The following is a 24413-nucleotide window of genomic DNA, read 5'->3' as shown; positions in this document are numbered from 1 at the left end:
AGTTTTTCAGTAAGCTTGTTTGTCCCAACTGTGATTCTCCACCTCAGACAACTATGATGTTTAATAATTGCAGCTGATTGTTTTCTACAAACACACTGAGGAAAAGGCTGTACACATGAAGAAAGGTCTGAGTCAGGTCAAATAAGAGAGAGTCTTGTAATTGGGGTTTCCAGATAATGTCCCAACAGGTTGAATAGTGACAATACACTTAAGATGGGGCTTTCGGGAGCAGAAAAATCTATATTTCTCATCAAATGGCTACTAAGCTGTTGAATTTCATGGCTACAATGATTGGGAGGCTGTTGGTTTTCAAGGCTACCGTGGAGCTGGAGAAAGGTGATGAGAATAGGGCAAGTTAGAAAGTCACACAGCTCAATGTTCTTACCAAGATTCTGTTATTTTCTTAAATAAATGCTCCTCGAACTGTTGGCATGCCTTTCTTTTTATTTATTTATTTATTTATTATTATTATTATACTTTAAGTTCTAGGGTACATGTGCATATGGCACATATACACCATGGAATACTATGCAGCCATAAAAAAGGATGAGTTTGTGTCCTTTGTAGGGACATGGATGCAGTTGGAAACCATCATTCTTGGCATGCCTTTCTAAAAAAAAAATTTTCCAGAGTTAAGAAAAAGTTGCTTTTGATAATTTTTGGAGGAGTTTTTGTTGCTTTTATGGTGAGCAGATTTTTGGAAGTCCTGATTCTGTCATTCTATTGTTTATTTCATCCTACCACTTCCTTTCATTATATTTGTATGTTTTATATTTTCCCTATTTTAACTTTTAACTTGCCTCTGATGTTATATTTCAAGTCAGTTTCTTGTAATCAGCAGATATTTGTGTTATTTTCCTCCATTTTTTCAATGTCTGCCATTTAATTTGTGTACTTAGACCATTTTTCTTTTGTTTTTAATATACTTTAGTTTTTTTTTTTTTTTAATAGACTTTATTTGTTAGAGGAGTTTTAGGTTCACAGCAAAACTAAGTGGAAGAGATTTCCCACCTACTCTCTGTCCCCACACTTGCCTATCTTCTCCCATTATCAATATCCTCTTCCAGAGTGGTACAATTTTTATAACTGATGCACCTACATTGGCACATTATTATCATCCAAAGTCCATAGCTTACATTAAGATTCACTCTTGGCATTGTACATTCTGTGAGTTTTGACACATATGTAATGACACATATCCAACACTATAGTGTCATACAAAATACTTCCACTGCCCTAAAAATTCTCTGTGTCCTGTATATTTATCGTTCCCTTTCCCCCAAATCATGGTAGCCACTTATCTTTTTACTGTATTCATAACTTTGCCTTTTTCAGAATGTCGTATAGTTGGAATCGTATATAGCCTTTTCTGATTGTCTTCTTTTAGGTTTTCGTATCTTTTTATGGCTTGAAAACTTATTTCCTTTTAGTGCTGAATAACATTCCAATGTCTGGATTTACTATAGTTTAATTATCCATTCACTTACTGAAGGACATCTTGGTTGTTTCCAAGTTTTGGCAATTACGAATAAAGCTGTTTTATTATTTTTTAAAACAATGTCTCACTCTGTCACCTAGTAGGCTGGAGTGCAGTGGCACTATCTTGGCTCACAGCAAACTCTGCCTCCTGGGCTCAAGCGATTCTCCTGCCTCAGCTTCCGAGTAGCTGGGACCACAGGCACGCACCACCATACCTGACTAATTTTTGTATTTTTTGTAGAGATGAGATTTTGCCATGTTGCCCAGGCTGGTCTTGAACTCCTGGGCTCAAGTGATCCACCTGCCTTGGCCTCCCAAAGTGCTAAGATTACAAGCATGAGCCACTCCACCTGGCCTTAAAACTGTTTTTTTTTTTGTTGTTGTTTTTAAATGTGTGTGTGTGTGTGTGTGTGTGTGTGTGTGTAGACATAAGATTTTGACTCATTTGTGTAAATACCAAGGAACACAACTGCTGGATCATATGGGGTGTTTAGTTTTGGAAGAAACTGCCAAACTGTCTTCTACAGTGACTGTACCATTTTGTATTTCCACCAACAATAAATGAGAATTTTGTTGCTCCACGTCCTCATCAGCATGTTGTCAGTGTTCTGGATTTTGGTCATTCTAATAGGTGTATAGTGGTATCTCATTATTGTTTTAGTTTGTAGTTCCCTAATGACATATGATGTTGAGCTTCTTTGCATATGCTTATTTACCATCTGCGTATCTTTTCTGGTGAGTTGTCTGTTCTTTCATTCAATTTGTAATCAAGTTGTTTATTTTCTTATAGTTGAATTTTAAAGAGTTCATTGTATATTTAGGATAACAGTCTTTTATCAGATGTGTCTTTTGCAAATATTTTCTCCCAGTCTGTGGCTTGTCTTTTCATTCTCTTGACAGTTTCTTTCACTGAGCAGAACTTTTAAATTTTAATATATACTAGCTTATCAATTATGTTTTTCATGTATTATGCCTTTGATATTTATGTATAAGTATTTGTTTTAATACTTGTTCTCAATTCTTTTTGTTATATGCCTAGGAATGGAATTGCTTGGTCAGGTGATAACATGTTTAACTTTTTTGTGCAACTGCCGGACTTTTTCAAAGTGGTTGCACCATTTTACATTTCCACTAGCCATGTATGAGGGTTGCAGTTTCTCCTTATCCTTACCCATACTAGTTAATGTTCCTCCTTTTTGTTATAGCCATCCTAGTAATGTAAACTGATATCTCTTTATGGTTTTTATTTGTATTTCCCAGATGTCTTAATGATATTGAGTGTCTTTTCATATGGCTGTAGCCATTTGGATATCTTTTTGTATCTTTTTTGATGAAATGTCTATTCAAATTCTTTGCCCATTTTTAAATTGGGTGATATGTCTTCATTGTTAAGGTATGTGCTTTATATATTCTGTGCACAAATTCCTTGTTATATGTATAATATGCAAATATTTTCTCCCATTCTGTGTATTATCTTTTCACTTTCTTGATGGTATCCTTTGAATCACAAACATTTTAAGTTTTTATGAAGTCCAAGCAATTTATCTCACTTTTGTCATTTTTGCTTTTGATGTCATATCTAAGAAAACATTTCCTAGTTCAAAGTCGTGAAGATTCTTGCACAGATTTTCTTCTGGGAGTTTTGGCTCTTGCATTTAGGTCTTTGATCCATTTTGAATTAAGTTTTAAAGGCGGTGAGGTAGAGATACATCTTCATTTTTAAATGTGGATCTCCAATTCCTCCAGCACCATTTGTTGGAAAGACTATTTTTTCCTATTGAGTTGTCTTGGCATCCTTGTTGAAAACCAATTGACCGCAAACATGTAAGTTAATTTCTGGACTCTCAACTTTTATTCCATTGATCTATATGCCTGCTATTATGCCTGTACTACATTGTCTTGATTACTGTAGCTGTTTAGTAAGTTTTAAAATTGCGAAGTGTGAGTCTTCCAACTTTGGTCTTCTTTTTCAAGGTTGTCTTGGTTATTCTGTGTTCCTTGTATTTTCACATGAATTTTAGAATTAGCTTTGGCAATTCCAGCTGGGGTTTTGGATATGTATTTCAATGAATCTGTATTAGTTTGGGGAGTATATTTATATTTCTTGATTTATCAATTTTAGACTTTATCCATAATAACTAAGAGCTTGTATATCCCACCCTTCCCATTATTTCCTGTCCTCCCATCCTTCCAAAAATGTTGTATCTTAATTTTTCATCAAGTCAATAACTTGTGTTTACGTTACTGTAAATATGTAAATACTGTTTACTGTTGAGTTATGTAGTGCACTGTGAATAATCCTCCTTTCTTGTAGGACTTTTCGTTTTCCCTATCACTTATGATTGCCTCATTTTTTTCTTTTTTTTTCTCTTTTTTTATTATTATTATACTTTAAGTTCTAGGGTACATGTGCATAATGTGCAGTTTTGTTACATATGTATACTTGTGCCATGTTGGTGTGCTGCACTCATCAACTCGTCATCACCCATCAACTCGTCATTTACATCAGGTATAACTACCAATGCAATCCCTCCCCCCTCCCCACTCCCCATGATAGGCCCCGGTGTATGATGTCCCCTTTCCCGAGTCCAAGTGATCTCATTGTTCAGTTCCCACCTATGAGTGAGAACATGCGGTGTTTGGTTTTCTGTTCTTGCGATAGTTTGCTGAGAATGATGGTTTCCAGCTGCATCCATGTCCCTACAAAAGACACAAACTCATCCTTTTTTATGTGGCTGCATAGTATTCCATGGTGTATATGTGCCACATTTTCTTAATCCAGTCTGTCACTGATGGACATTTGGGTTGATTCCAAGTCTTTGCTATTGTGAATAGTGCCGCAATAAACATACATGTGCATGTGTATAGCAGCATGATTTATAATCCTTTGGGTATATACCCAGTAATGGGATGGCTGGGTCATATGGTACATCTAGTTCTAGATCCTTGAGGAATCACCATACTGTTTTCCACAATGGTTGAACTAGTTTACAATCCCACCAACAGTGTAAAAGTGTTCCTATTTCTCCACATCCTCTCCAGCACCTGTTGTTTCCTGACTTTTTAATGATCACCATTCTAACTGGTGTGAGATGGTATCTCATTGTGGTTTTGATTTGCATTTCTCTAATGGCCAGTGATGATGAGCATTTTTTCATGTGTCTGTTGGCTGTATGAATGTCTTCTTTTGAGAAATGTCTGTTCATATCCTTTGCCCACTTTTGGATGGGGTTGTTTGTTTTTTTCTTGTAAATTTGTTTGAGTTCTTTGTAGGTTCTGGATATTAGCCCTTTGTCAGATAAGTAGATTGCAAAAATGTTCTCCCATTCTGTAGGTTGCCTGTTCACTCTGATGGTAGTTTCTTTTGCTGTGCAGAAGCTCTTTAGTTTAATTAGGTCCCATTTGTCAATTTTGGCTTTTGTTGCCATTGCTTTTGGTGTTTTAGACATGAAGTCCTTGCCCATGCCTATGTCCTGAATGGTATTACCTAGGTTTTCTTCTAGGGTTTTTATGGTATTAGGTCTAACATTTAAGTCTCTAATCCATCTTGAATTAATTTTTGTATAAGGAGTAAGGAAAGGATCCAGTTTCAGCTTACTACTTATGGCTAGCCAATTTTCCCAGCACCATTTATTAAATAGGGAATCCTTTCCCCATTTCTTGTTTTTCCCAGGTTTGTCAAAGATCAGATGGCTGTAGATGTGTGGTATTATTTCTGAGGACTCTGTTCTATTCCATTGGTCTATATCTCTGTTTTGGTACCAGTACCATGCTGTTTTGGTTACTGTAGCCTTGTAGTATAGTTTGAAGTCAGGTTGCGTGATGCCTCCAGCTTTGTTCTTTTGGCTTAGGATTGTCTTGGCAATGCGGGCTCTTTTTTGATTCCATATGAACTTTCAAGTAGTTTTTTCCAATTCTGTGAAGAATTTCTTTTACCTAGTAAGTTTTCTCTACTTATTCTTAAATGTTACTCCAAATGCTCCAAAATTTATGCCACATGTCTATTAATATTTTTAAATGCTCAAACACATCAGTTAATTTTTCTTGAGAGCCCACTCCCACAGTCATCTCTCCTCCTGCTACAGTTGGTTGTTCACTGTTATTTTGGGATCTGTCTTCATTACACTTCCTTATTGAGTCCCTTCTTTCCTGCACCCAATTTCTTCCTCCTTTTTGCTTTATGCCTTCATTTTCATGAAGCACACGATTCAGTAGCTTCATAAGAAGGAGTATATGGTAGGCAGAATAAGGGCCCCCCCCAAATTGTCCATGTCCTAATCCCAGGAACCTGTATGTTTCCTTACACTGCAAAAGAGACTTTGTAGATGTGTTCAAGCTAAGCATCTTGAGATGGGGTGATTATTCTGAATCATCTATGTGGGCCCAATGTAGTCACAAGGAAGCAGGAGGTCAGAAACGAGAAAAGATGTTATACTATTGGCTTTGAGGATGAAGGAAGAGGACATGAACCAAAGAATGCAGGCAGCCTCTAGAAACTGGAAAAGGCAAGTAAACAGATTCTCCCCTAGTGCCTCTGGAAGCAACACAGTCTTGCTGCCCCATTTTAGGCTTCTGACCTCTAGAACTATAAGATAATAAATTTGCATTGTTTTGAGACACCACGTTTGTGATAATTTGTTGCAGTAGCAATAGAAAATAATATAGATCACATGGAAAATAAATGATCTGAGACCTTACCAGAATACAAATGTATTGTTTCTATACTCTCATGGGATTGACACTTTGAATTCTGGGTTGGAAATTATGTTTCCCTTAGAATCGTGAAGATACTGCTGCATAATCTTTTTGTTTCCAGTGTTGTTTTGGAAAATTGTATGGAATTCTAATTTATGATATTTTGTTTGTGACCTGAATCTTTTAGGGTCTTCTCTTTAACTCTGTTGTTCAAAAATGTCATCATGATATAACCTGATTTCAGTGTTTTAAAATTTATTGTTCTGGGATCTTGTTATTTCAGTCTGGAGATGCATGTCCTTTAGTTCTGGGAAATTTTTTTGTATTCTTTTCTAGTATTTTCCTTTCTTTCATTATTTTGGTTCTCCTTTTCTGGAAGTTTATTAGTTAATTGATGCATTTCCTAAATATATGATCTTATTACTATTTTCCACTTACTACTTTTGTTATACTTTCTGAAATGTTTCCTTTTATTGAATATTTTATGTTGGTAATTCTACTTTTAGTTCCCCATAGCTCCTTTAAAGTGTATCTAGTATACCTTAAATATACACAGTACAATTTATTTTTTTTAAATAAAGTGTTTTCAGATCTAGTTTCAAAAGCTCAATGTCTTTTCTTGTCTCTATGAGGATATTTATTAAAATTTTAGAAAGTTTTCTTCTGCTCCCTGAATTTCCTGTTTCCTCTGGCTTTATTTTTATTTATTTATTTATTTATTTATTTATTTATTTATTTATTTATTTTTGAGACACAGTCTTGCTCTGTCGCCCAGACTGGAGTGCAGTGGCATGATCTCGGCTCACTGCAACCTCTGCCTCCCGGGTTCAAGCAATTCTCTTGCCTCAGCCTCCTGAGTAGCTGGGATTACAGGCATGAGCCACTATGCCCGGCTAATTTTTGTACTTTTAGTAGAGACATGGTTTCACCCCATGTTGGCCATGCTGGTCTTGAACTCTTGACCGATTGGGCTCCCAAAGTTTTACAGGCATGAGCCACCGCTCCTGGCCTACTTTTCTGTTTGTCTGTATTTGTCTGTCTGTAATATTAGGAGAGCCTCAACATGTCACTGTTACAAGGAGATGCACTGAAAAGCTGACCGTAATTTCTTTGTGAGTTGTGGAGAATTGTCAACTATTGGGTTTATTCAGAGGATGCTATGTCAAAAAGATAGTTTTGCACTAAGGTAGTACTCAAATCTGTATGTGGAGGATTTTTTTTTTTTTTTCCTCTGAGGTCTTTAATCTCACCAGACTAAAATCTTCTAGACTCTTACTTCAGCCATTTAAACCAGGCTTTGGAATTCTGGAAGCAGGCAAATGGGAGGAGGCTGTGATCCCACTGTTCCAGATGCTGGCTTTGATTTTATCCTTTTGTTTGCAGCTCTGTGTTTCACTCCAATCTATACTGTGCTTGATGTCCCCATGTCCAAAACCTCTCAGCTTCTATTTCTTCTGAGAATAAATCTCAGGAATGTTGTGGAGTGGGGAAATAGTATTTATTAATTTACATGTTGGGGGGACAGGATTCGAGTGTCCAATTGCTATGTATACAGATTTTCAACCAATTTTCTTTGTTTTCAGGCCCGCACTCCATTTCCACTTTCCAAAGTGCTTTGTGCCACCAACTCTTAATTCTTCCTCAGTTCTATGGGAGCAGAATGACTTGTTTCTTGGTGGCATTCAAATTTTTCCTTCCTTTCCTCTGCTAAGTTAATTATTGCTTATCAATCTGCTTTTCATCTCTCCAGAACTTGCTGAAATCTCATCTATTATTGTTTTATTTCCCACTCCCTTTACCCCCATGGGCTTTTTTTTCCCCCTTTATTATCATTTAGTAGAGTTTGGGATTATGTTAAAGTTGCCTGTGGATTGATATTTAGCCATATTAAAAACACATAAATGTAATGTAACTATGAAATTGTGACTGGCACAAACTATGCTCTGGCACCTATCTGGATTGTGGTCACATCAATGAATAATCATTTTTTTTTTTTTTCCGAGACAGAGTCTCTCTCTGTTGCCCAGGCTGAAGTGCAGTGGTGGGATCTCAACTCATTGCAAGCTCCGCCTCCTGGGTTCACACCATTCTCCTGCCTCAGCCTCCCCAGTAGCTGGGACTACAGGCGCCGCCACCACGCCTGGCTAATTTTTGTGTTTTAAGTAGAGATGGGGTTTCACCTTGTTAGCCAGGATGGTCTCGATCTCCTGACCTCGTGATCGGCCCGCCTCGGCCTCCCAAAGTGCTGGGATTACAGGCGTGAGCCACTGTGCCCCGCCAAATAATCATTTTCAAAGAGGTTTAGTTGTCTTAGCTGATGTGATGGACTCAAGGCTCTTTTTGCAGAGTTCCTGTTTCTGTTGACTACAATCATTTATTTTAATGTTAAAGTTGTTTACTACTTGATTATTGGAAGATATCTCTAGACTAAAATCATTGACATAATAGAAAGAAACCTTTTAATCTTATTTTTTAAAAGTAATACATGCACATAGTAACAAAAATGTCAAATAGCACAAAAGTGTATTCACTGAAAAATAAGTCTCCTTCACTCTCCAGTCCCCCAGCTACCCACTTCCTTTCCTTAGAGGCAATTACTGTTACCAGTTTCTTGCATTCTTTCAGATATATTATAGGCATATTCAAGCATATATACCTTTCACTGTCACAGAAATGGCAATATTCTATGTGTACTGACATGCATCTTGCTTTTTTCACTTAACAGTATATCTTGGTGATCTTCCATTTCGATGCACATAGGATCTTACCTTTTTTCTTCTGGTGGTTTTATAGTATTCTGTTGTATTAATACACTGCAATTTATTTAACCAGTTTCTTATTGATGGACATTTAGGTTGTTTCCAACATTTTCTACTACAAATATTGCTTCAGTGAATTTCTTCACCTTTTGTACATGTTTGAGTGTATTTGTGACATAAATTCCTATAAGTACAATTGTTGGTTCAAAGAATATGTAGCTTTTATTTTATTTTATTTTAGACAGAGTCTCGCTCTGTCACCCAGGCTGGAGTGCAGTGGTGCGATCTCCGCTCACTGCAACCTCAGTGTCTCCCGGATTCAAGCAATTTTCCTGCCTCAGCCTCCCGAGTAGCTGGGATTACAGGCACCCACAACCACGTCCAGCTAATTTTTGTATTTTTTGTAGAGTTGGGGTTTTACCATGTTGGCCAGGCAGGTCTCAAATTCCTGACCTCAAGTGATCCACCCACCTTGGCCTCCCAAAGCGCTGGGATTATAGGCATGAGCCACCGCGCCTATCCAACATATAACTTTAAAATTTGTCTTTGTCTTTTTGAAATGTCCCAGAGATATTTGTGAGAGCATCCTTGCTTTGTGACAATAAGATGTTTGTAGGAACATTTTGCTTTTTTTTGTCCTCTGCTCAAGGAACCCTGATTCCGTTTGGCAGAAAAAAGTAGATCTGGGGGGTTTGGGGGGGAGGTTTAGATTTTTCTACATGACTACTGTTGGTAGGGAGAGGCAATCTGAATGATTTAAGTAACAAAGTGAAAACTTTTTAAGGGTGCAAGTTCATGTTGATGTTTCCAGTTTAACTTCAAGTCCTTTCTTTCTTACTATTATGAGAAATTTAAATAATTTGTTCTCTTTTTCTTTTTCATTTGTGCTGCCATCTTTAATGCTCTTTTATTTATATTCTTCTACTAACTCAAATATATTATGCTGCATATTGTCATGCCAAACCATGTGTTTAAATTATAATACTGTTCTGAGCTTGAGAAATACCTATTTCTTTTCTGCTCCCTGACAAAATAGATTTCAAAGCATACAAGTTTAGATGATCCTTTATGAGCACACCATCCGAACACAGAACTGGCTGTCTGGAAAGAAATTTGAACCTCCTGCCCATGGAACCTCAGGGAATTCTGAGGGTATAGGGCACTCAGCATCAAAATAGAGTCCCCATGCACTTAATGGAAGTTAATGGAAAGGACAGCTAAGCAAACACTGGCTTGTGAGGTTTTAACTAAAACCTTCCTCCAGCTTTTCTTTCCCACATGCCAAAACAGTCTTGGCTTTTTTCCTTTGAGCCTTACTACTTCAACTTGTTTTTTCTTTTTTCATGTTTTTCTTCGCTGATGCTGCTGCTCATTTATTTGTTATAGGCAGTTTGAGCACTGAACTTCAATTTTTCATAGGACCTTGACTTCTTTGTTGGCTTGAATGGCTTCAAGATTGTCCTATTTTAAAGCCATCTAAGACAGTAAAAAAATCCCAGAAAATACATTGTCAAGAATTGTGAGCCTGCTGCGATGGCCAGTCCAGTTTCCAGAGCAAGAGCACCCAGCGGACCATGAGGAGGTCAATCACGATGGGCAGGTGCTGCCAGGTGCTGGCTATGAGTTTGACATATGCTTCCCATCAGTGCAGAAGAGAGCAATCTGGAATCTCTGGACACTGTGCATGCTATTGACCCAATGTGGTGGCCTGCAGTGAGGGCTTGGTGCCTCATTGAATGGCACTATGGGGATCTGACCAGCTTCCATAAAGCAGAAACTGCTGGCAAGAATGGTGAGGCCTAGGTAAAGATGTGGATATGCCCTTATGATGTCTCACCACCTTCGATGGAGCCCTACCACCACTTCTATAGCAGCATTAGTAAGGATTGTGGGTATACAGACCTCACTGGAGATCAACTACCCTTTTGTGAGAGTCTGGAGGATACTATTGCCAGAGCTCTGGCCTTTTGGAATAAAGATATAGTTCCCCAGATAAAGAAGAGGAATTGGATATTGATTGAAGCCCATGACAACAGTCTTATAGGCATTATCAAGCATCTGGAGGGTGTCTCTGAAGTAGCTATCATGGAGCTGAACCTGCTTACTGGTATTCCCATTGCCTATGAATTGGCCAAGAACTTGAACCCCATCAAGTCCATGCAGTTCTTAGGGGATGAAGAGACTATGTGTAAAGCCATGAAAGCTGTGGCTGCCCAGGGCAAGGCCAAGAAGTGAAGACCTTCAGGCAGACTACTGTCCCCAGAAACACCCTCCCTGCCCATCCCTTCTTCTGCCCCTCCTTCCTGCACATGTCACATGGATCACATCTGTAGGCATCTGAAGTTGTAGATGCAGATGGGGACCGATGGCTCCCATTTTCATTTCAGCCATTTGTCTCCTGCACCCACTCTCTTCATACAATCCAGTCAGGATAGCACCTCTGGGGCATGGGGCTCAGTCCAAGCCCAGGGAAAGCTCCCCTTATCCAAGAGGGTTGAGAGGTAGTGATTCGGGTTTTAACCAGGGCTTTGTGTGCAAAGGACCTGATTTAGTAAGGGATAGGGAGAAACCATGCTAAGGCATGGCCGATGAGGAGAAGCAAGAGAGCCTGTTTGCCGTCAGGAGGCAATCTTGTGTTCTTCTGTAGTCAGGCCACTTACAGGGGTACTCTAGTCATTCCAGTGGAAGATGAATGTAACCTGCATGGTGATGTAAAATAAAAAAGCCCCCAAACCAAACAAAAATAAAACACCCCATTTCCTTCCTGACCCCAGAGGAGCTGGCTCCACTTGAAGATTGAGATCAATCCTGAATTAAATTTCTATTGCATTTACTTTTACAAAAAAATGTATAGAAATAATATGAAACAAAAACCCTCCTGGGGTTTCTAGTGGTGGCTGAAATAGTCCCACATGTGGTCATCAGAAAATAAGCCATTCCTCACACCAATATTAGATAATCTCCTTGACCTGTAAGGGATAGGAGTGCATCCTGCTGTGTATTTTAGAATTCCTCCCTGATATGGTTTGAATTTGTGTCCCTGTCCAAATCTCATGTGGAACTGTAAATCCCAATGTTGTAGGAGGGGCCTGGTGGGAGGTAATTAAATCATGGGGGCAGATTTCCCCCTTGCTGTTCTCATGATAGTAAGTGAGTTCTCACAAGACCTGGTTGTTTAAAAGTGTATGACACCTTCCCCTTTGCCCTCTTCCTCCTTCTCCAGCCGTGTAAGATGTGCCTACTTCCACCTTCACCTTCTGCCATGATTGTAAGTTTCCAGAGACCTTCCCAGCCATGCTTCCTGTACAGCTGCAGAATCATGAGTCAATTAAACCTCTTTTCTTTATAAATTACCCAGTCTCAGGTAGTTCTTTATAGAAATTTGAGAACAGACTAATACACCCCCCACCACCTTGTTTTGAGGCAGTGAAATGCTTCTTGATCATGTTCCAGTGTGTTTTTCATGGCCTGATTTCTTTTCTTTCTTTCTTTTTTATTTCAATTGTTTTTTGGGTACAGGCATTTTTTGGTTACATGGATAAGTTCTTTAGTGGTGATTTCTGAGACTTTAGTACACCTGTTACCCGAGCAGTGTACACTGTACCCTATATGTAGTCTTGCAACCTTCCCCTCTGAGTCGCCAAAGTCCATTATGTCATTCTTATGCCTTTTCATTGCCTGATTTCTGAATCATGTTCTAGTTGCTTGGCCCTGCCACATGGGCCCAGTACTCATTTTGGGCATAAATATACTAAATATTTTTTTCCAGATCAGTATAATAAAGGAGTGATGTACAATTACAAAATTGTGAAGAAAATGTGCCAAATAATAATTTTAAAATCTACTTACTAACCTCATGTGGCTCAATTTCAATAACGTCCCATAATTTTCACAATACTGGGTGTGCTTCATGAAGACCAATTCGCAAAAGACAAAAGCACAATTGAATTATCCACATTACAGTTACAATTTTACATTCTTAATATGCCCAGGTAACTCTTGACAACATTTCAAATAAACTTCAGTCATATTTGGCATATACTGAGGCTGGCATTTTTTTCCCACATGAAAGCAAATGGAAAAATGATAAAATTACAATTATAGAGAACCTCAGCCATTCCAGGTTTGGTGCAAATATCCATATTTTTGCTAAATATTCTAGAACTGTATCCCCAGCTTTGCATTGTGGATAGATGTAGACATTATTATTTGTTTACCATAGGGATAAAACCTATAGTTACTTTTGAAGAATTAAAGCCAACCCCCAAAGATTTATGCACCTAACAAGGTTTTTTTTTTTTTTTTTCATACTTTATTGGTTTTGTCTAAAGAAAAGGTTTTTAGTATGAAAATTTCCAGTTGTCTATGTATAAATGTACATCTTTAAGAATCACTTAATAAAGGATATTTACCAAAGATATGGGAACTATGTAGCCCTATTCTCAGCACAGAAGCAGTGACTTCTAGTAAAGATTTAAAATGGGCTCAGATGAGAGGAGGAAAAAACTCAGAACCCTAGCCTTGGAAAAGAACTGTTAAAAGCCCCAACTCTGAGCATGTTATCACTTATGGATCTTTCTCTTTTATCTGCTGTTGAAGTATTATGAGTTTCAGTCCAGCAAGGTCATATCTTTCTTCAAAAGAAAAATCAATGCCCCAAATATGAAAATTACACAACTTGTTGACACACTACTAGCTCCCATCCCAGTATGGCCAAATCTTTCTCTGAAAAAAAAAAAATACTAAAATACAAAATTCCACAACTTTATTTCTGATAACACTTTAGTTTAATTGTCACACAATTAATCAACTTCAATAACTTAGGTATTTCTGGATCATAGCATAACTGGTAGGGCTTATAACTTTGTAACTTTCCATGCATAGAACCCTTCTAGGTTAAGCACACATATTTCTTTTTTTTTTTTTTTGAGACGGAGTCTTGCTCTGTCGCCCAGGCTGGAGTGCAGTGGCGCGATCTCCGCTCACTGCAAGCTCCAACCCCCCGGGTTCACGCCATTCTCCTGCTTCAGCCTCCCGAGTAGCTGGGACTACAGGCGCCCGCCACCTCGCCCGGCTAGTTTTTTTGTATTTTTTAGTAGAGACGGGGTTTCACCGTGTTAGCCAGGATGGTCTCGATCTCCTGGCCTCGTGATCCGCCCGCCTCGGCCTCCCAAAGTGCTGGGATTACAGGCTTGAGCCACCGCGCCTGGCCAAGCACACATATTTCATTTTTTTTTTTTTTTTTTTTTTTGAGACAGAATCTTGCTCTGTCACCCAGGATGGAGTGCAGTGGCGTGATCTCGGCTCACTGCAAGCTCTGCCTCCCGGGTTCACGCCATTCTCCTGCCTCAGCCTCCCGAGTAGCTGGGACTACAGGTGCCCGCCACCATGCCCGGCTAATTTTTTTTTTGTATTTTTAGTAGAGATGGGGTTTCACCATGTTAGCCAGGATGGTCTCGATCTCCTGACCTTGTGATCCGCCCACCTCGGCTTCCCAAAGTGCTGGGATTACAGGCGTGAGCCACCGTGCCCGGCAAGCACACATATTTCAAAAAGAAGATTCAAAAAACAGTTTCTGAAATAATATTAGGAGTGGGAAATAAATAAGGGGCATCCAAATAGGAAGAGAGGAAGTCAAACTACCCCTGTTTGTAGATGATATGATTCTCTATCTAGAAAACCCCATAGTCTCAGCTCAAAGGATCCTTAAGCTGATAAATAACTTAAGCAAATTATCGGGATACAAAATCAATGTGCAAAAATCACTAGCACTGCTATACAACAACAACACTCAAGCTGAAAGTCAAATCAGGACCACAATCCCATTCACAATTACCACACACACAAAGTAAAATACCTATGAATACAGATAATCAAGGAAGTGAAAGATCTCTACAAGCAGAACTGCAAAACGCTGCTCAGAGAAATCAGAGATGATACAAACAAATGGAAAAACATTCCATGCTCATGGATAGGAAGAATCAACATCATTACAGTGGCCATACTGCCCAAAGCAATTTATAGATTCAACACTATTTCTATTAAACTACCTATGACATTCATTACAGAAGTAGAAGTATTTTAAAATTTATGAGGAACCAAAAAGGAGCCCGAATAGGCAAGGCAATCCTAAGAAAAAGAACAAAGCTGGAGGCATCATGCTATCTGACTTCAAACTATACTACAGAGCTATGGTAACCAAAACAGCATGGTACTAGTACAAAAACAGGCACAAAGTCGAATGGAACAGAATAAAGAACCCAGAAATAAGGCCACACAACTACAACTATTGGATCTTTGACAAAGCTGACAAAAACAAGCAATGGGGAAAAGACTCCCTACTCAATAAATGATGCTGGGATAACTGGCTAGCCACATGTAGAAGATTGAAACCAGACCCCAGACCCCTTCCTTACACCATATACAAAAATTAACTCAAGATGGATTAAAAACTTAAATGCAAAACCCAAAATTATAAAAAACCCTGGAAGGCAACCTAGGCAATGCAATTCTGGAATAGGAACAAGCAAAGATTTCATGACAAAGACACCAAAAGCAATTGCAACAAAAGCAAAAATGGACAAATGGGATCTAATTAAACAAAAGAGCTTCTGCACAGCAAAAGAAACTATTAACATAGTGAACAGATAACTTACAGAATGGGAGAAAAATTTTTCAAGCTACGCGTCTGAGAAAGGTCTAATATTCAGCATCCATAAGGAACTTAAACAAATGTACCAGGTAAAAAACTCAAACAACCCAATTAAAAAGTGGGCAAAGGACATGAAAAGACACTTTTAAAAAGAGGATATGCATGTGGCCAACAATCATATGAAAAAAAGCTTAACATTACTGATTATTAGAGAAATGCAAATCAAAACCACAATGAGATACTGTCTCATACAAGTCAGAATGGCTATTATTAAAAAGTCAAAAAATAACATGCTGGTGAGGTTGCAGAGAAAAAATAATGCTTATACACTGTCTTTAACCATTGTGGAAGACAGTGTGGCCATTCCTCAAAGATCTAAAAACAGAAATGCCATTCGACCTGCAATCCCATTACTGGATATGGAATCAACCTAAATGGCTATCAATGATAGACTGGATAAAGAAAATGTGGTACATATACACCATGGAATACTATGTAGCCATAAAAAAGAACAATATTTTGTCCTTTGTGGGAACATGGATAGAGCTGGAGGCCATTATCCTTAGCAGACTAACACAGGAACAGAAAACCAAATACCACGGTCTCAATTATGAATGGGAGCTAAATGATGAGAACACATGGACACATCGAGGGGAACAACACACACTGGGGCCTACTGGAAGAGGGAGGCTGGAAGGAGGGGAAGGATAAGGAAAAATAAGTAATGGGTACTAGGCTTCATATCTGTGTGATGAAATAATCTGTAAAACAAACCTCCATGACACGTTTACCTATATAACAAACCTGCACATGTACCCTTGAACTTAAAAGTTAAATTAAAAAAGGATGAAAATGTTGTGTTCTCAGTTAAATATTATTAATTGTTTGCTTAAGAGATGCCTTTCCAAGCAAAGGATTAATGTAGATACTTTGAAGCCTATGAACACTATTCTTTTAACCCAATTAATTAGTTTCAATTGCTTTTGTACATGGCACAAACTCAATGTCAGAACCTGTTATATTTACTCTTATACTTAGAAGACCTAGATACTTGCTAGCAAGCAGATAAAAATTAAGAACACACTTTAAAAACAGGGTTACTCTCAATAAAATAATGTTTATAATGATTTCTAGTACTCAGAAATAGTCACAGTTTAAGAACCTCGTTGCTTCTTTAAAGAAGGGTCAGAAGAGCTGGAACATCATTTATTGTTTATCCTCATCACTTCCCCTTACAGTTCTCTATAGTTATTTTGTTTTAATATATGTAGTTCTCCTTGCTTTGTGGGCCCTATGTCATCAACAAATGTCAGAGATTTTCTCCACTTTTCCTTGAGAGTTTCCTTGTAACAGGCCAACTCATTTCCCCCTTATCCTCAACACTTCATCCTTGGAACTAAATTCCTAAGGGTATCTTAAAAATATATTTTTTTAAATTTCCATAGGTTTTGGGGGAACAGGTGATATTTGGTTACATGAGTAAGTTCTTTAATGGTGATTTGTGAAATTTTGGTGCACCCATCACTGAGCAGTATACACTGAACCCAAATTGTAGTCTTTTATCCTTCACCCCTCTCTCACCCTTTCCCCTGAGTCCCCAAAGTCCATTGTATAATTCTTATGTCTTTGCATCCTCATAGCTTAGCTCCCACTTATGAGTGAGAACACACAATATTTGGTTTTCCATTCCTGAGCTACTTCACTTTCTTTATCTGTCATTGATGGGCATTTGGGTTGGTTCCATGTCTTTGCTATTGTAAATAGTGCTGCAATAAACATATGTGTGCATGTATCTTTATAATAGAATGATTTATATTCCTTTGGGTATATACCCAGTAATGGGATTGCTGAGTCAAATGGTATTTCTGGTTCTAGATCTTTGAGGAATCACCACGTTGTCTTCCACAATGGTTGAACTAATTTACATTCCCACCAACAGTGTAAAAGCATCCCTATTTATCCACAGCCTTGCCAGCATCTGTTGTTTCTTGACTTTTTAATAATCTCTATTCTGACTGGCATGAAATGGTATCTCATTGTGGTTTTGATTTGCATTTCTCTAATGTCAGTGATATTGAGCTGTTTTTCATATGTTTGTTGGGCTGCGTGTATGTCTTTTGAAAAGTGTCTGTTCATGTCCTTTGCCCACTTTTTAATGGGGTTGTTTTTTTCTTATACATTTGTTTAAGTTCCTTGTAAATTCTGGATAGTAGACATTTGTCAGATGGGTAGATTGCAAAAATTTTCTCCCATTCTGTAGGTTGCCTGTTTGCTCTGATGATACTTTTGTTTTGCTGTGCAGAAGCTCTTTAGTTTAATTAGATCCCATTTGTAAATCTTAGCTTTTGTTGCAATTGCTCTTGGTGGTTTCATCATAAAATCTTTGCCTAAGTTTTCTAGGGTTTTGGGTTTTACATTTAAGCTTTTAATCCATCTTGAGTTAATTTTTGTATAAGGTGTAAATAAGAGGTCCAGTTTCAGTTTTCTGCATATGGCTAGCCAGTTACTCCAGCACCATTTATTAAATAGGGAATTCTTTCCCCATTGCTTGTTTTTGTCAGGTTTGTCGAAGATCAGATGGTTATATATGTGTGGTGTTATTTCTTAGGTCTCTGTTCTGTTCCACTGGTCTATATGTCTGCTTTGGTACCAGTACCATGCTGTTTTGGTCACTGTAGCCTTGTAGTATAGTTCAAAGTCAGGTAGCGTGATGCTTCCAGCTTTGTTAATTTTGCTTAAGATTGTCTTGGCTATACAGACTGTATTCAAGAGACCCATCTAACGTGCAGAGACACACATAGGCTCAAAATAAAGGGATGGAGAAAAACTTACCAAGCAAATGGAAAGCAGAAAAATCAGGAGTTGCAATCCTAGTCTCTGACAAAACAGACTTTAAACCAACAAAGATTTTAAAAAATACAAAGAAAGGTATTACATAATGGTAAAGGGATCAATGCAACAAGAAAAGCTAACTATCCTAAATATATATGCACACAATACAGGAGCACCCAGATTCATAAAGTTCTTGGAGACCTACAAAGATACCTAGACTCCTACACAATAATAGTGGGAGATTTTAACATGCCACTGTCAATATTAGACAGATCAGTGAGACAGAAAAGTTAACAAGGATATTCAGGACTTGAACTCAGCTCTGGCTCAAGTGAACCTAATAGATATCTACAGAACTCTCCACCTCAAGACAACAGAATATATATTATTCTCAGCGCCACATGGCACTTACTCTAAAGTCAACCACATAATTGGAAGTAAAACACTCCTCAGCAAATGCAAAAGAATGAAGATCATAACAAACAATCTCTCAAACCACAGTGCAATTAAATTAGAACTCAAGATTAGGATACTCACTCAAAACCACACAACTACATGAAAATTGAACAACCTGTTCCTGAATGACTCCTGGGTAAATAATGAAATTAAGACAGAAATCAAGAAGTTATTTGAAACCAATGAGAACAAAGACACAACATATCAGAATCTCTGGGATGCAGCTAAAGCAGTGTTAAGAGAGAAATTCATAGCACCAAATGCCCACATTGGAAAGCTAGAAAGACCTCAAATCGACACCCTGATATCACAATTAAAATAACTAGAGAAGCAAGAGGAAACAAATCCAAAAGCTAGCAGGAGACAAGAAATAACTAAGATCAGAGAGGAGCTGAAGGAAATAGAACACGAAAGACCCTTAAAAAAATCAATGAATCCAGGAGCTGTTTTTTCGAAAAAATTGATAAAATAGGGAGACCACTAGCTAGATTAACAAAGGAGAAAAGAGAGAAGAATCAAATAGACGCAACAAAAAATGATAAAAGGGATATCACCACTGACCCCACAGAAATACAAACTACCATTAGAGAATACTATAAACACCTCTATGCAAATAAACTAGAAAATCTAGAAGAAGTGGATAAATTCCTGGACACATACACCCACACCTTCCCAAGACTAAACCATGAAGTCAAATCCCTGAATAGACCAATAACAAGTTCTGGAATTGAGGCAGTAACAAATAGCCTACCAACCAAAAAAAAGCCCAGGACCAGATGGATTCACCACTGAATTGTACCAGAGGTACAAGGAGGAGCTGGTACCATTCCTTTTGAAATATTTCCAAACAATTGATAAGGAGGGACTTCTCCCTAAGTCATTTTAAGAGGCCAGTATCATCCTGATACCAAAACCTGGCAGAGACACAACAAAAATGAAATCTTCAGGCCAATATCCCTGATTAACCTCAATGCAAAAATCCTCAATAAAATACTGGCAAACTGAATCCAGTAGCACATAAAAAAGCTTATCCACCACGATCAAGTCAGCTTCATCCTGGGATGCAAGGCTGGTTCAGCGTATGCAAATCAATAAACATAATTCACCACATAAACAGAACCAACGACAAAAACCACGTGATTATCTCAATAGATGAAGAAAAGGCCTTTTGTAAAATTCAACATCCCTTCATGTTAAAAACTCTCAATAAACTAGGTGTTGATGGAACATATCTCAAAACAATAAGAGCTATTTGTGATAAACCCACAGCCAATACTGAATAGTCAATAGCTGGAAGCATTTCCTTTGAAAACTGGCACAAGGATGCCCTCTCTCACCACTCCTACTCAACATAGTATTGGAAGTTCTGGCCGGGGCAATCAGGCAAGAGAAATAAATACACTGTATTCAAATAGGAAGAGAGGAAGTCAAATCCTTAAACTGACAAGCAACTTCAGCAAAGTCTCTGGATACAAAATAAATGTGCAGAAATCACAAGCATTTCTATACACCAATAATAGACAAGCAGAGAGCCAAATCATGAGTGAACGTCCATTCACAATTGCTATGAAGAGAATAAAATACTTAGGAATACAGCTAACTAGGGACACGAAGGATCTTGTCAAGGAAAACTACAAACCACTGTTCAAGGAAATAAAAGAGGACACAAACAAATGGAAAAGCATTCCATTCTCATGGATAGGAAGAATCAGTATCATGAAAATGGCCATACTGCCCAAAGTAATTTATATATTCAATGCTATTTCCATCAAACTACCATTGACATTCTTCACAGAATTAGAAAAATCTACTTTAAAATTCAACAGAATCACTCACTCTTTTCATTCCTCTTCGTGAGTGCTGCAGAGTGCAGCTGCTTCCAGTTGGCGTCTTGGCCCCTCTGAAAAACATTTTTTCAGTATTAACCTGGTATTTTGCAGCTTCACTAAACTCACATCTTAGTTTTAGTTGTTCTTTTATAAAGTGCATCGAATTTTCTGTGTAGATGATTGCATCATTTGCTAATACATTTTAAATTCTTTTTAATCTGGATGCCTTTTATTTCTTTTTCTTGCCCGATTGCACTTGCTACCACCTTCAATACAATGTTGGAAAGAAGTAGTGAAAGTAAACATCCCTGTATTGGTCCTGATGTTGGCTGCAGATTTTTCGAGGACGTACTTTATCAGTTTGAGAAAATTCCTTTCTATTCTTATTTTTCTGTGAGTTTTTAAAAAACAGAAATGAATGTTTGATTTTATCAAATGCTTTTACAGTATTTATTAGTATAACCATGTGATTTTTCTCAGTTTGTTAATATGGGGAATGCCAGTGTTTGATTTTTTTTTTCATAGCGCCTCCCTGCATATGCAAGTTTTTCTACTCTCATGACATTTACTATTACCTCCAAGCCATTAAATTCCATCTTTAAGTCTTGTACTGGAAAAGCATTAAATAAAGAGTTTAAATGTGTGGAGATAGAGAACATTTTATATCAGTGGAATGATTTTAGTTTCAATCCCTTATAGGGAATCCATTCTGTTTATACAAACTTTTTTCCTAAACTACTCCTCATGACAAACCATTGATAAAAGGCAGATTGCTGATGCTTCCTTTACCTCTTTTCAAAAATAATTCATGTGCAGAGGTTTTTGATGAGCTCCCAATTTTTGGCTTATTTATTTTAATTAACTAAAGTCCATTGTTTACATTAGAGTTCACTATTTGTATTGTACATTCTATGGGTTTGAGCAAACATATAATGTCATATAGCCAACATTAAGTATCATACAGAATAATTTTACTGTTCTAAAAATTCCCTGTGCTTCACCTATTCATCTCTCTTCCCTGAACTCTTGGCAACCACTGATCTTTTAGTTTCTATAGTTGTGTTTTTTACAGAATGTCATATGGTTGGAATCATATAGTAGGTAGTCTTTTCAGATTGGTTTCCTTCACTTAGCAGTATCTATTGAAGGTTCCTCCATATCTTTTCATGACTTCAAAGATTACCTCTTTTTAGTGCTAAATAATATTCTATTGTCTGGATTTACCACAGCTTATTTATCCTTTCATCTACTGAGGGGCATCTTGACTGCTTCCAAGTATCGACAATTATAAATATAGCTGCTATAAATATTTGTGTGCAGGTTTTTGTGTGGACATGAATTTTCAACCCATTCGGCTAAATCCAAGGAGCACAGTTCCTGAATCATATGGTAAAAGTTTGTTTAATTTTGGAAGAAACTGCCAAGCTGTCTTCCAATGTGGCCGTACCATTTTGCAGTCCCACAAGCAATGAATCAGAGTCCCTGTTGTTCCACATCCTTGCCAGCATTTGATAGTGTTAGTGTTTTGTATTTTGGTCATTCTAATAGGGGTATAATGGTATCTCATTGTTGTTTTAATTTGTAATTCCCTAATGACCTATGATATTGAGCATATTTGCATAAGCTTATTTGCCATGTGTATATCTTTGTTGGTGAGATATATGTTCAGGTCTTTTGCCCATTGTTAAAGTAGGGTTACTCATTTACTTATAGTTGAGCTTTAAGTGTTCTTTGCATATTTTGGATAACAGTCTCTTTTACAAGTATTTTCTCCCAGTTTGTGACTTGTCATTTCATTCTCTTGACAATGTCTTCCACAGAGCAGAATTTTTTAATTTTTATGAAGTCAAGCTTATCAGTTATTTCTTTTATGTATTATACCTCTGATTTTGTACTGGAAAGGTCATCCCCATACCCAATGTCACCTAGATTTTCTCCTATGTTATCTTCTAGGAGTTTTGCATTTGCATTTTACTTTCAGGTTTATGATTTATTTTGAGATTTTTTTTTGGTGAAAGATGTAAGGTTTACATCTATATTTGTGGGTTTTTTTTTTTTTGCGTATATGGGTGTCCAGTTGTTCCAGCACTATTTGTTTAAAAGGCCCTTTTTGCTCCACTCTATTGCCTTTGCTTCATTGTTAAAGATCAGTTGACTATATGTGGGTCTATTTCTGGGCTTTCCATTATATTCCATGAATCTATTTGTCTATTTTTTCATCATTACCACACAGTCTTGATTACTATAGCTTTATAGTAAGTCTTGAAGTCTAGTGGCGTGAGTACTCCAGCTTTGTTCTCCTTTAATACTATGCTAGCTATTTTGGATCTTTCACCTCACCATAAAATTTTTAGAATAAGGTTAGTAATAACCATAAAATAAAATGCTGAGATTTTCATTAGGACTGCTTTGTACCTATGGAACTATTTGAGAAGAACTGACATCTTCACAATATTGAGTCTTCCTACCAAAGAGCATGGAATATTTCTTCATTTATTCAGTTTTTCTTTTATTTCTTTCATCAGGGTTTAGACGTCTTTCTTTCTTTCTTTCTTTCTTTCTTTCTTTCTTTCTTTCTTTCTTTCTTTCTTTCTTTCTTTCTTTCTTTCTTTCCTTTTCTTTTCTTTTTCTTTTCTTTCTTTCTTTTTTTTTTTTTTTGGATTCTTACTCTGTCATCCAGGCTGGCGTGCAGTGGCGTGATCCAGGCTCACTGAAACCTCTGCCTCCTGGCTTCAAGTATTCTTGTACCTTAGCGATCCAAGTAGCTGAGACTAGAGGTGTGTGTCACCATGCCTGGCTAATTTTTGTATTTTTAGTAGAGACAGGGTTTCACCATGTTGGCCAGGCTGGTCTTGAACTCCTGAACTCAAGTGATCCACCCACATCTGCCTCCCAAAATGCTGGAATTACAGGCATGAACCACCATGCCTGGCCATGGATTTTGCAGTTTTTCTTATACAGATCTTGTACAGATTTTGTTAGATTTATACCTGTGTTTCATTCTTTTGGGTACCAATGTAAATGATGGTGTGTTTTAAATTTCCAGTTCAACTTGTTCATTGTCGGTATATAGGAAAATGATTGAATTTTATATATTAAGTCTATATCCTGCAACCTTGTTGTAATCACTTATTAGTTCCAGGAGACTGCTTTTTTTTGTATCACAGAAAATATTTATTTTATATTTATTGAAACAGCACTTTGAGTTAAACAGATTTTTATAACATCAATCTTGTGCATATGTAAAGAAAATGTATGAAATAAATTGGTTAAGTCATAATTATAACTTCATATTCTGAGTCCAACTCTTCTTACTCACTTTTCAAACCACAGTCATTGATGTCTATATTTTTTCACACAGTGTCTCCCCCGGTGTTGTCAAGAGTACTGGTTATGCAGCACTTTTTGACAGAGTACTCCAACAGTGTCTTCTGTTTAATGGCAGTGGGGAGCTTTGGACAAAACGATGTTTGATGCCTTAATAATAGTACTGCTAAACACTACTGTCACACCAGCCTCTTGTTGCTATGAATTTTGTTTCATCAGTTCCCAGGATTTTGACAATTTCTAGTTCCAGGAGATTGTTTAATGAGTCTTTTGGATTTTCAACATAGACAATCACATCATCAGTGAAGATAGACAGCTTTAGTTCTTCCTTCCCAATATGTATGCCTTTTATTTTCTTTCCTTATCTTATTGCCTCAACAATAC

The 24413-nt window shown here is 37.4% G+C and overlaps 1 protein-coding gene and 1 long non-coding RNA gene across 2 annotated transcripts in view; both read left to right on the top strand.

The window, feature by feature from the left end:
• LOC105493776 (uncharacterized) overlaps positions 1–24413 on the top strand; it is a 91703-nt gene that overhangs the window by 30649 nt on the left and 36641 nt on the right. The window lies entirely within an intron of this gene.
• On the top strand, positions 9823–12633 carry LOC105493775 (phosphoglycerate mutase 1-like). The gene has a single exon (XM_024796555.2). It carries the CDS (start codon positions 10743–10745, stop codon positions 11166–11168), a length of 426 nt encoding a protein of 141 aa, XP_024652323.1. The 5' UTR covers positions 9823–10742; the 3' UTR covers positions 11169–12633.

The sequence above is a fragment of the Macaca nemestrina genome, chromosome X, assembly GCF_043159975.1.
Source record: "Macaca nemestrina isolate mMacNem1 chromosome X, mMacNem.hap1, whole genome shotgun sequence".
Taxonomy (NCBI): Eukaryota; Metazoa; Chordata; class Mammalia; order Primates; family Cercopithecidae; genus Macaca; species Macaca nemestrina.
The sequence above is the reverse complement of the archived record's forward strand: the minus strand, read 5'-3'. Positions and strand labels throughout refer to the sequence as shown.

Bases quoted from the DNA above. Each gene is read 5' to 3' on its own strand.
- LOC105493775 (XM_024796555.2), top strand. From the start codon at position 10,743: ATGTGGATATGCCCTTATGATGTCTCACCACCTTCGATGGAGCCCTAC.